The sequence below is a fragment of the Scyliorhinus torazame genome, chromosome 18 (genome assembly GCF_047496885.1).
Source record: "Scyliorhinus torazame isolate Kashiwa2021f chromosome 18, sScyTor2.1, whole genome shotgun sequence".
Taxonomy (NCBI): domain Eukaryota; kingdom Metazoa; phylum Chordata; class Chondrichthyes; order Carcharhiniformes; family Scyliorhinidae; genus Scyliorhinus; species Scyliorhinus torazame.
The window spans coordinates 154,511,681-154,524,951 of NC_092724.1; the positions used below are offsets into that span (position 1 = coordinate 154,511,681).

The following is a 13,271-nucleotide window of genomic DNA, read 5'->3' on the forward strand; positions in this document are numbered from 1 at the left end:
AGATTGTTCCCTCTCCTCAATTCATGTGTTATCTTTAATGGGGTCTGATTGCTGCTGCTGGATTGTAACGATTAGATATTGTCAACCGTAACAAACTGCTTCACCTTGTGCAGAGGGGTGCAACCGGGGGGCTAGGGGGTTGCTGCAGAGTGCTTGGGGTGGGGGGTTGGGGGAGGGCTGTGCAAGGGCACAGGCTGTGCTGGGGGGGGCACTGCAGAGCATAGGGTGGCACCGTGGTTGAGAGGCGGGAGGGGGCATGGGGGTCAGGCTGTACCTGGGAGGGGGCGTGGGGGACACGGGCTATACCTGGGAGGGTGTGTGGGGGTCGGGCTGTACCTGGGAGGGGGTGTGGGGGATGGGCTGTACCTGGGAGGGGGTGTGGGGGATGGGCTGTACCTGGGAGGGGGTGTGGGGGACGGGCTGTACCTGGGAGGGGGTGTGGGGGATGGGCTGTACCTGGGAGGGGGCGTGGGGGATGGGCTGTACCTGGGAGGGGGTGTGGGGGATGGGCTGGACCTGGGAGGTGGTGTGGGGGACGGGCTGTGTTTGGGAGGGGGTGTGGGGGACACGGGCTGTGTTTGGGAGGGGGCATGGGGGACACGGGCTGTGTTTGGGAGGGGGCGTGGGGGACACGGGCTGTGTTTGGGAGGGGGCGTGGGGGACACGGGCTGTGTTTGGGAGGGGGGTGTGGGGGACGGGCTGTGTTTGGGAGGGGGCCACCGGGGTCACGGGCTGTGTTTGGGAGGTGGTGTGGGGGACGGACTGTGTTTGGGAGGGGGCGTGGGGGACACGGGCTGTGTTTGGGAGGGGGGTGTGGGGGACGGGCTGTGTTTGGGAGGGGGCCACCGGGGACACGGGCTGTGTTTGGGAGGTGGTGTGGGGGACACTGGCTGTGTTTGGGAGGGGGCGTGGGGAACACTGGCTGTGTTTGGGAGGGGGCGTGGGGGACACTGGCTGTGTTTGGGAGGGGGCGTGGGGGAAACGGGCTGTGTTTGGGAGGGGGCGTGGGGGACACGGGCTGTGTTTGGGAGGGGGCGTGGGGGACACGGGCTGTGTTTGGGAGGGGGCGTGGGGGACACGGGCTGTGTTTGGGAGGGGGCGTGGGGGACACGGGCTGTGTTTGGGAGGGGGGTGTGGTGGATGGGCTGTGTTTGGGAGGGGGGTGTGGGGGACGGGCTGTGTTTGGGAGGGGGTGTGGGGACGGGCTGTGTTTGGGAGGGGGTGTGGGGGACGGGCTGTGTTTGGGAGGGGGTGTGGGGGACGGGCTGTGTTTGGGAGGGGGTGTGGGGGACGGGCTGTGTTTGGGAGGGGGTGTGGTGGACGGGCTGTGTTTGGGAGGGGGTGTGGGGGACGGGCTGTGTTTGGGAGGGGGTGTGGGGGACGGGCTGTGTTTGGGAGGGGGTGTGGTGGACGGGCTGTGTTTGGGAGGGGGTGTGGGGGACGGGCTGTGTTTGGGAGGGGGCGTGGTGGACGGGCTGTCTTTGGGTGGGGGTGTGGTGGACGGGCTGTGTTTGGGAGGGGTTGTGGGGGACGGGCTGTGTTTGGGAGGGGGTGTGGGGGACAAGGGCGGGTTATGCAGAAAGTGGATGCGTTAAATTCAAAACCAGACTTCAGATCAATCTGTGGAACAGGCTAGAAACAGTGAAAGCCAATAGTATTGATTCCATTACAAATGAGATAGATTTGAACTTTTGGAATGCAGTGTGGGGGAGTAATTTGAGACTTTATGTGGGCTAAGTACGACATGATTAGAAGAAAAGTTATATTAGAGCTACGGTCCTCGGAGCCCTCTAGCACAGAGGTTATCCTCACCTCCTGCCCGGAGCTGGAGCAGACTGACCAATAGAGATTAATCTCTGTGATTCGTCAACAACTCCATCATCAATGGAACCACAGACATGGTGGACGGCCAATTAAAGGAACCTTGATCTTTGCTAGTTTAGCAATTTCCCTGAACCTGGTGCCCCACACTCCCCTGACCAATCACCAACCCTGTAAAATGATTCATCATTGATCATCCTGCTGTTTCCGATTGGAGTGGGACCATTTCCCTTCGCTGCCGTAGTAAATGCGATCGTTGGCAACCGCCAGTTAGCTAACTCACACCGACAGGTTTATTATAAATGTGATTTATACATGTGGTGATATGCATCACTGTAAATACACGAGGGGTTAATGTAGATACATTACCACTAAATAAACACGCGAGGGAGCACCAGAGACATCATGACACACAGACATTCAACCAATAGGTCAGTAAGATAGGACACGACCAATGGGCAGTCAAGATACACCCAGAGGTGACACTACCACAATGGGGCTACCCATATAAAAGGACAGGGCGCACATGCTCTTTCTCTTTCCATAGCCGACACTCAGAGAGAAGGACAGGGGCAGGTCAGGGAAGCATCACACCCACCGCATGGATTAGAGCAGACTGGTTAGTTAGATCGAGTTACTATAGTAAGATCAGCAGGAGAGTCGAACCAAAGTAGGAGAATTGTTCACTGTTCAATAAATGTGTTAAATCTATCTCCAAGTCCCAGCCTTCCCGAACCAGCCTCCCCGAACAGGCGCCGGAATGTGGCGACTAGGGGCTTTTCACAATAACTTCATTTGAAGCCTACTTGTGACAATAAGCGATTTTCATTCATTTCATTTCATATTTCATTTCATTTCATTTCCAAGTCTGAACCTTCCTTTGTCAGAGCGCACGTCAAGGCAGCAGCTTGTGCTACGTGAAGAAGCAGAACACAACAATACACAGGACACTGTAATCGGTGTCTTCGTTCCCAGCACTAGAACCACAACGGGCTGCAACGCCCGCGCTCTGCAGCGAGATCCCCGTGCCCGTTCCCATTGGCTGACTGGGTCACGTGACTCTTAAGGGGGGCTAACCACTACGCCTACCCTGTGCCGCTTCAGTGTGTATAAAGGCCCGCGTCAGCAGTGCGCCCCTGACATCGCAGCCCATGTGAAGTGGGCGCTTGCTCATTTCTCCGGACAGGCCCTGTGTCAGGGGAAACCTTGAGGTTCTATCTCTCTGTATTTCTACGTCTGATATTATCCGTCCAGTTCGGAGGATCTCCCTTCTACACCTCTAGCCTGTTCATCTTTCACTTCGATCGGGGCTAATCCGTACTTGCACTTTGTCTTGGCTCCACAAACCTTATTCACTTTTTCTAACGGAAATCTATTCACCTCCCCTTCGAAATTTTAGATTTCGCTCACGGCCCTACCCCAGCCTCTTTTTTTGGGGTGTGGGGGTGTGGGGAAGTGTTCCACATTTCCGCTCCCTTTCCCGTGCACAGGTTCTTGCTGACCCCACCCGCGAATGTCTATTTCCATGTGATGTCCCATCTTTGTTTCGAGAGGACGGCATGGTGGTTAGCACTGCTGCCTCTCTCAGCTCCAGGGACCCGGGTTCGATTCCGGCCTTGAGTGACTGTCTGTGTGGAGTTTGTACGTGTGTCCGCCCCCCCCCAGTGTCTGCGTGAGTTTCCTCCGTGTGCTCCGGTTTCCTCCCGCGAGCCAAAGATGGGGCAGGTTAGGTGGATTGGGCCACGCTAAATTACCCCTTAGTGTCTAGGTTAGGTGGGTTTAAGGGGAGAGGGCAGGGGAGTGTGCCGAGGTAGGGTGGTCTTTCAGAGGGTCAGTGCGGACTCGATGGGCCGAATGGCTTCCTTCGGCACTGTCGAGGTTTTATAGAAGGAGGAGCTAGAGTCTGGAGGGGCCACCAAGCGTTGAACAGATGGACTGGCTGCCTTGGCCGTTACTGTACCTCCCAGCTTTGCGTTTGACCACTGGAATAGTCTTAAAGTGACATGCATCACTGCTGGGAGGCTGATGGCAGTGACAGCAGTGACCCTACCTGAACCGGCCAGTCGCCGGAGAGCCTGCTTTCCCGTCATTCCGAATTGACAAGCATTCGGAACCTGACATTTGGTCCAATGTGAAGCTGGACGCTGGAATCTTCTTGGCTGCTGTCTCCTGGCAGGAACGCCGGCGGGTCCTGGGCTCCGACCCCCAGCTTCCAAGAGCAACGTAAGAATTGCCACTTGCATCACCGTGGAAGGGTGACTTGCATGTCATCGCCCAAACATATATGGAGAAATATTTTGATGGCCAATTCAGTTTGACAAGCGAGAGCGCAAATGGGCCTCGAGGGATGGGCTCTTACACAGACAATTGAGATATTTCACTTTGATTCACACCTGACTTGATATTTGTTGCTTGACGTGAGGTGGCTTAAAATAGGATCCCTGCTTCCGTGGTCAAAAAGCAAAATAGCAGGCCTCTGGTTTCAAAAGTGACCCAGCAGATTCAAATTAAGCTGCAGGTTCCGTGTTGTTTTTACCTTCCACCTCCGCTGTCTGCTGAGTTTCCAGTGTCAGCTGTAGCTTTCTGGATTGCACTCTAACCACCAACCCCCCCTCCCCCTCCCCCCCCCTCCTTGGGTCAGAAGGCCAGACGTCGGCTGATGCGCTAGGGAGTGCTGCACTGTCGGAGGTGCCGTCTCTCAGGCGAGAGGCAGACCCGCCCGCTGCCCAACCGGCTCCCCCCCCCCCAGGCGGATTAAAGAGCTCCCACCACTGCACCATTTGAAGGAAAGCCGTGAGCTTCTCTCCCACACCAGGGCCCATATTTAACCTCGGTGAGACAGATCACCGGTGTTTCTGTGCGATCTCCCCGCAAATTGTCAACTGTATTTCCTCTCATTGTAACAGTGACTACTCCAGAAAAAAAACAGACCATTAGTTGTAAAGAACTTTGAGACGTTCTGTGCTTATGAAATGAATGCAAATCTTTATTTTAAGAGGAAGTCCAGATCACTGGGAACACACAGGCCCCTTAGTCCGTAAGACCATAAGAAACAGGACCAGGAGTAGAGTATTCAACCCTTCGAGCCCGCTCTGCTATTTAATAAGATCATGGCTGATCTGACACACACCTTCCTGCCTTATCTCTGTGTTATGGGCGAGGCGTTTTCAGAACCGCAAAATGTATCCTGGGGTTCAACCAACCTCACCCTTTAATGTATTTGTTGCTTTTCCTAGCACACGGCTTGTTCCCTAGGTGTGGGATTACAATTACGGACACGTGGGTTTTTAAACACAAAACAATGTTTATTCCATGAACTCAACTTAACATCTTAAATAAACATTGGATCTCTTAACACCCCTTACTTCAAAGATAACTCAGAAAATATTGCAACAGTAAATAACTCCTTAAAATGTTCCTTCAAACTTCCAAGAGACTTAACACCTTTAAACAGAATCACATCAGGTTGAAGGCTTTACTATTATGAGTTTAAATCACCCAAATGATCCAGAGATGGCCGTTCATGGCAGAGATCACAGCAAATCCAGCTCACTGCAAAACACAGACACTCCCCAAGCTCTTTTCCTCCAAACTGCAGCTCTCTGGAAACACACAGACACACACAAGCTCTTTTCAAACTGAAACTAAAAACTGTGAAATGGCTGATCTAAAGCCCAGCTCCACCCACTCTCTGACATCACTGTTTCCTTAAAGGTACATTGCTTAAACATCTATGTCTTAAAGGTACTCTCACATGACATCTGTGACCATTAATTCCCCAACTGATTAAAAACCTATCGATCTCAGCCTTGAAAATGTTCAAGGTCTCGACCTCCACAGCTTCCTGGGGAAAGAATTCCAAAGATTCACCGCTCTTGAGAGAAGAAATTCTTCCTCAAATCCGTCTTAAATGAGCACCCTTTTATTCTGTGACTTATCCCTCAGGTCCCACCCTCTCCCATGAGTGGAAACATCCTCTCAACATTTACTCTGTCTAACCCCCTAAGACTCTCATATGGTTCAATCATATTTTTTTTACGCAGAGGGTGTTGAGTGCCTGGACCGCGTTGCCAGGGGAGGTTGTGGAAGCAGATACGTTAACGGCGTTCAAAAGGCATCTCGGCAGATACAAGGATAGGATGGGTAGAGAGGGATACGGCACCAGGAAGTGCTGAGGGTTTTGGCCAAGGGTGGTATCATGACCAGTACAGGCTTAGAGGGCCGAAGGGCCTGTTCCTATGCTGTATTCTTTGTATCAACTCTCATTCTTCTGAACTCTGCAGAGTACAGACCCAACCTCTTTAATCTTTCCTCACACAGCAGTTCCTCCACACCCGGGATCATCCTAGTAAACCTGTGCACTGTCCGCAATGATGAGGGGCAAGAATCTCTGGCCTCCGCGCACCTCGGCAGTTGGAGGCGTCCCGCTCTTCCCAACGGGATTTCCCATTGAATCCACCTCATGCCCACTGAGGGTGCACCGTCGGCAGGACTGGAAGATCTCCCCCAGTATATCTTCCCTTAAGTAAGGAGACCAAAACCGTACACCGTATTCTCAATGTGGTCTCACTAGTCCCTTGTACATTTGCCATAACTCCTCTTTACTTTTATATTCCAGCCCCCTTGAAATAAAAGCCAGAATTCCATTTGCCTTCCCCGTGACCTTCTGCACCTATTTGCTAACTTTCTGGGTTTCATGAACAAGGACCCCAAGTCCCTTTTGTGCTACAACTTTCTGCATTCTCTCTCCATTTAAACAATAACCCGACTTGTCATTATTCCTGCCAGAATGAACAATCTCACATTTTCCCACATCGAATTCCATTTGCCTATTTTCTGCCCTTGGATTTGACCAGTGTTGCTTGTTCTGTGTTTCCGTAGTGAGCGCGATCATTGGGCACGTGTTCTTGTGCCATGTCAGAGGTCACTCGGCCGGCCTCACAACTCGACCCCATCTACCGCAACAACTGGCGTTTATATGGCAACTTTCACATGGTAAATGCCCCGGGGGCAGCATCGCAAGTGGCACAATCTTGACACCCAGACGCCAAAGGAGATGTTGGCATTGGGCCGAGAACCTTGGTCAAAGGTTGAGAGGTTTTAAATTGCGTCTCAAAGATTTAAGGAGGGCAAATCAGAGTTGGGGGTCCGGTTTCGCCACTGATTGGAAAGACCTAGGTTTTCCAACCAGCATTAAGTTGAAGCCATTGGTGTTTGATGCAACTGCTGGCAACAGAACCCAGAACAGATACACTGATGGGATTGGATGAGGCAGGCAGGGTTTGTGTGGAGCATAAACACTGGCAGAGATCCGATGGGCTGAATGACCTTTTTCTGTGCTGTACACTCTGTAATTCTGCATGTTTGTTGTGTGGGCCACCACCTCGCCTGTTCCCTTATTTTGTGTTCAGAACCTCCTGATATTTACCCCAAGATTTCCTGTTGGCACATTGAGCCTCTGTCCCCCCCACCCCTCCCCCAACACCGCCCTGTTTCACCCCTGCCCCCAATACATCCATGCGCTTCCAACGTTTCCTGCAATCCTCCGGGTTCGCTTGTTCAGTACCTCTTCCACTATCTTGTATATCCTATAAGGCCTGCCTCTCGCTCTCCACCCTTCTCAAATGGTCAGACCCCATTTGGAGTATTGTGAGAAGTTTGGGGGCCCCTATCTAAGGAAGGATGTGCTGGCCTTGGAAAGGGTCCAGAGGAGGTTCACAAGAATGATCCCTGGAATGAAGAGCTTGCCGTATGAGGACTCTGGGTCTGTACTCGTTAGAGTTTAAAAGGATGAGGGGGGATCTTATTGAAACTTACAGGAGACTGCGAGGCCTGGTTAGAGTGGACGTGGAGAGGATGTTTCCACTTGTAGGAAAAGCTAGAAACATAATCTCAGACTAAAGGGACGATCCTTTAAAACAGAGATGAGGAGGAATTTCTTCAGCCAAAGGGTGGTGAATCTGTGGAACTCTTTGCCGCAGAAGGCTGTGGAGGCCAAATCGCTGAGTGTCTTTAAGACAGAGATAGGTAGGTTCTTGATTAATAATAATCTTCATTATTGTCACAAGTAGACTTACAAAACAGCTGCATATTCATCAGAGGCAGGCTGCACTGCCACACTCCGGCGCCTGTTCGGGTACACGGAGGGAGAATTCAGAATGTCCAAATTACCTAACAAGCACGTCTTTCGGGATTTGTGAGAGGAAACCGGAGCACCCGGAGGAAACTGGGAGAACGTGCAGACGCCGCACAGATAGTGACCCAGGCGGGAATCAAACCTGGGACCCTGGCGCTGTGAAGCAACAGTGCTAACCACTGTGCTACCGTGCTGCCCATAAGGTGATGTGGGGAAAAAGGCAGCCGAATGTGGACAAGAAAAATATTAGCCATGATTGAATAATGGAGCAGACCCGATGGGCCGAGTGGCCTAATTCTGCTCCTATGTCTTATGGTCATCTCAAGCCTTCGCTCAGACCACACAACTAGGGCTTTGTGTCTCTTCAATTACTTCCTGATTTTTGGTGACCAGAATGACCCCCTGGTGGCCAGTTTGTAGGATTTTCCTGTGTGCAAACTGGCTGCCATGGTGACTGAGCTTCAGCATGAATGCATCAGCTGGAAAGCAATTTGAAGGATTGGATAAAATGCAATATTCTAAGGGCAGCACATGGCGCAGTGGTTAGCACTGGGTCTACGGCACTGAGGACCCGGGTTTGATCCCAACTCTGGGTCCCTGTCCGTGTGGAGTGTCATGAGAATGTCGCTTTAAGAAATGTTTGGCTGCTCATGTTACTGCAGTGATGTCAGAGTGTGGGTGGAGCTGAGCTCTGGCTCTGCTTTTTAGTTTCACTTTGAGAAAAGCTTGGGTGTGTCTGTGTTTTTTTGGTTTCGTTTTCAATGTTGGAGCTGAAGTCAGACAGAGCAGGTGTACTGCTGTTCTCTCTGCCATGAAAAGACTATCTCTTGATCATTTGGTGAATTTCAGAATTATAAATGTTTTCAGCAGCGAATGTAAACCTGATGTGCTTCTGTTAAAAGGTGTTTCTTTTGACTTCTGGATGTTGTTTGGGAAGTTATTAAGGATTACTTAGTGTTGTATTCTTTGGGGGTTGTATTTGAATTAATGGTTGCTAAAATGTTCACTATGTTTTAAAAAGGTTAACTTGAGTTCATAGAATAAACATTTTGTTGCTTCAAAAAATACTTGTCCATTTCTGCTGTACCACGCCTGTAGAGTGGGCCGTGTGCTCCCCATACCACAGTCTATTAAAAGTTGTGGGTCAGGTGAACTCCATGATACACTTTGGGGTTCTCCAAACCCTGGCCCATAACAGGGGTTTGCACCTTCACCCCGTGTCTGCGTGGGTCTCACAACCCAAAGATGTGCAGGGTAGGTGGATTGGCCGCGCTAAATTGCCCCTGAATTGGAAAAAAAAATAATTGGGTACTCAAAATTTATTTTTATGAAAGAGAAGGAAAATGCGATATTCTGTTGTTATTATTTACCCAGCTTTTTAAAAAATAGTTTGTCTTTGCTCTTTGCAGTTTTTTCCGAAACATGAGTCGAATCACTGCGCCTGAGTACAAGTCCACACAGACCGATCTACTGAGGGTTCGCTTACGAACGACCGGCGTTATAGAAACTCAGTTCAAAATAAATAACATGATCATCCGGTAAGCGTCGGCTTTCTGTTTGCGGTCAATGATCTCTACAAATCGGGCAATCTGGCTCTTTGCTCCCTGGTCCTCTACAGGAGGGTCAGTAACCAGGGGGCTCGGCTTTGAGGTGATTGCCAGAAGAATGGGGGAAGTGGGGGGGGGGGGGAACCCGGGCAGGAGGTGTCTGGAGGAGACAAAATCTGCCGGACTGTGAGGAAAGTGCGTGGCGGGGGAGGTTATGGGTGGTCTGTGCGACTAATTGATCAAAGCCCTTTCCAAAGAACCAGCATAGGCCTGATGGGCCAAATGGCCTTCCAAGCTTTAACATTCAGTGCTCTGAGGCCAGGCGCCTGGTCGTTCCGAGGCGCTGGGCGATTTCACCTGGCCAGACACTTCACATTGGTGCATCCCCAGTTTTAATCTCAGCCATTGGTAGCCACGTCTTCAACGGCCCTAAACTCTGGATTTCACTCCCTGCATCTCTTCGCCTCTCTACCTCTCTCTCCACCTCTCTCTCCTCCAATAAGACACTCCTGAAAACTGTAGCGTAAGGGTCTGGCACGTGAAAGGTTAACACACTCACGGGGATACACATGGGGAGATGGCGGCGCAGTGGTATTGTCACTGGACTAGTACTCCAGAGACCCGGGGCAATGCTCTAGGACTTTGGGTTCGAATCCCACCACGGCCGATGGTGAAATATGAATTCAACTAGAGGAACAAAAAATCTTGAATTACAAAGTCTAATATCCCTGGCTAATTTACCAATGCCCTACTTCCCTTTACTTCCTTCAGTGGGTCCTTTACTTGCGGGAAGGTAATCTGCTGTCTTTACCTGGCCGATGTGTGATTGCCTCATAAATGCCCCTCTGAAATGGCCCAGCCAGCGGCGGCCACATCCCTTCAACAAATAAATAAAGACGATACACTCGCACGGCTGCCTCACGGCACCGAGGTCCCAGGTTCAGCCGGATTGGATCTTTACTGTACTTATGTATATACTTTCTAGTGGTTAATACTTAATGTTGAAGTACCTAAGAGTATAGATAATACGGTCTACTGAACTAGGCCCGACACCTGACAACAAAAACCTACCACTTTGGCCATGCTTTTGACCATCTGCCTCTAACGTCACCTTGTGTCTCGGTGCTAAAAGTTTGTTTGATATTGTTCCTTTGAAACACTTTGGGATGTTCTTCTACGTGCTATGTAAATGCAAGTTGTTGGGGGGGAGGGGGGCTGCAAAGGACATTATTTAGGTGGGTGGGGGGTGGGGGGGTGGGGGGTGCAAAGGACATTATTTAGGTTGGTGGGTGGGTTGGGGGTGGGGGGTACAGTCCTACCTGGTTGACACCTGGCAACCGGTCTGCCGGTGGAGACTCTGCTCTCATCGTCCTCACTGTGAGTATGATTCACGTCCCAGCACAGGGTTTGGAGATAGATTGATTGGTGGGGGCCTTACTCTGTGCATCTCACCAGCATGCTTACGCTGAGAATAAATGATGTCTGGTGCCCTGGAGATTGACCATTGAAGTCCCCAGGTGATGTCAGCCTCTGATGAATATGCAGCTGTTTGCTCTCAGTTTGACACGTTTGATGTGGAATTCAATACCTGTTTTTTCCCCGTTGCTGTCGTATGATGAGCTGGAGCCTTTGATTGTGAGTCTTGCTTTGTAGTCCTTAAATTACCTTCATTTGCACATTACGACATAATTATTTCTAAGAATAGCCTCGTAATATCCCAGAAATCCTTGTGAAGCAGCACGGGTCTGTGGAAAGCTATTACCTGGCCTGAATTTCCGCATTTTCTGGGGGGGTTTCTTTGTCGGAGTGGGAATGGCAAGGAAGTAAAAAAGAAATCGGGTTGATGTCAATAAAAGGAGGTATGCAATTTAACAACCCGCACTCATACAGATTAAATCTCAGTTTAGCACCCTGTGTGTATGTAAAAAAAATAAAACAGTGCAGCACTCCCTCGATACTGCACTGCAGGTCAGAATCTTCCGTTTGAGTGTCTAGGTCAGTGGTGGGCATGGAAGTGAGAGTGAAACCCGCTGGGGGCTGGGACAGCGGGCCAAGCGCACAATCTCGCGCTGTTCAATGTGTATCAGCGAGGAGCTTGTGTGATGAATGGAAGAAATTGTCATGTTGTATATTTTGTGCAGTAATGTCATTAAAACCCGGGTTATGGTGCATACAGACAGTATGCCCGCTAGAGCAGAGATTAAGGTGTCATAAAAGTGAGGTAATCATTGATTCAAAGATGAAATGTTCTGCTAATAGATCTTGAGAACCATTTATTTGTTTACAGATGGACAGTTAATGGAATATTGTTTATATTTGAAGGACTCCTGGGCTGCAGATAAATTATGAGGGATATTGTGTTTGGTCCTGGCTAAACAAATCAAGGGACATCTTGTAAGAAGAGACAAAAGAATGCCTTATGCTTTGGGTACAGATGATGTGGTTAATGGGAGGAGCCAGGTCCGTCTGAAAAGTCAGGTGGTCCAGGAACTCTCATCTGAACAGAGAGGTTTCAGTTTGGGCCCAAAACGTTCTCTCTCCAAAGGTTCTGCACAAAGAAAAGCAGGTAAAACCCGGGTTAACTTTATTCATGAGTGGTATTTCAAATATATTGGTTTGCTTAATTGGAATATAAGTAGTAAATTGAGGTTTTCTCTTTCGCGGGACTATTGTAACTGTTAACTGTAAAGCTATTTCTTTATAGCTAATGTGATTACTTCTGTGATTAAATTAACATTTGTTTTAGCATTTCAGATACCTGTAGGTCACGTTATCACTGCTGTGGGGTAGTAACATTTACTCAGTTTTACAAATTGGAAATAGTTGGGTTCTTGTCCGGGATCCTAACCGATTCTCACGTAGTGGTTGGCAGTAAGTTGTCATCTGCAATTACCTAACTGGGTCAAAGGTCTGCGTTCCATATTTAAAGGGCACCTAGACACCCAGCACCATCCCTCCCCGGGCGCCCTGCACTGTCCCTCCCCGGACACCCTGCACCGTCCCTCCCCGGGCGCCCTGCACCGTCCCTCCCCGGACACCCTGCACCATCCCTCCCCGGACACCCTGCACCGTCCCTCCCCGGACACCCTGCACCGTCCCTCCCCGGGCACCCTGCACCGTCCCTCCCCGGACACCCTGCACCATCCCTCCCCGGACACCCTGCACCGTCCCTCCCCGGACGCTCTGCACCGTCCCTCCCCGGACACCTTGCACCGTCCCTCCCCGGACACCCTGCACCGTCCCTCCTCGGACACCCTGCACAGTCCCTCCACGGGCACCCTGCACCGTCCCTCCCCGGAGCACCCTCCCCGGACACCCTGCACCGCCCTCCCCGGACACCCTGCACCGTCCCTCCCCCGACACCCTGCACCATCCCTTCCCGGAGACCCTGCACCGTCCCTCCCCGGACACCCTCCCCGGACACACTGCACCGTCCCCCCTGGGCACCCTGCACCGTCCCCCCCTGGACACCCTGCACCATCCCTCCCCAGGCACCCTGCACCGTACCTCCCCGGACACCCTGCACCGTACCTCCCCGGGCACCCTGCACCGTACCTCCCCGGGCACCCTGCACCGTACCTCCCCGGGCACCCTGCACCATACCTCCCCGGGCACCCTGCACCGTCCCTCCCCGGACACCCTGCACCGTCTCTCCGCGGGCACCCTGCACCGTCCCTCCCCAGGCACCCTGCACCCTCCCTCCCCGGGCACCCTCCCCAGACACCCTGCACCGTCCCTCTCCGGGCACCCTCCCCAGACACCCTGCA

General features: G+C 51.6%; 1 protein-coding gene across 1 annotated transcript in view; it reads left to right on the top strand.

The window, feature by feature from the left end:
• The window catches only part of gnav1 (guanine nucleotide binding protein (G protein) alpha v1), a 196,135-nt gene that overhangs the window by 89,455 nt on the left and 93,409 nt on the right, over positions 1 to 13,271 (top strand). Inside the window, 1 exon segment of the mRNA XM_072483654.1 lies at positions 9,367 to 9,495. Within this exon segment, the coding sequence (XP_072339755.1) occupies positions 9,367 to 9,495 (129 nt within the window).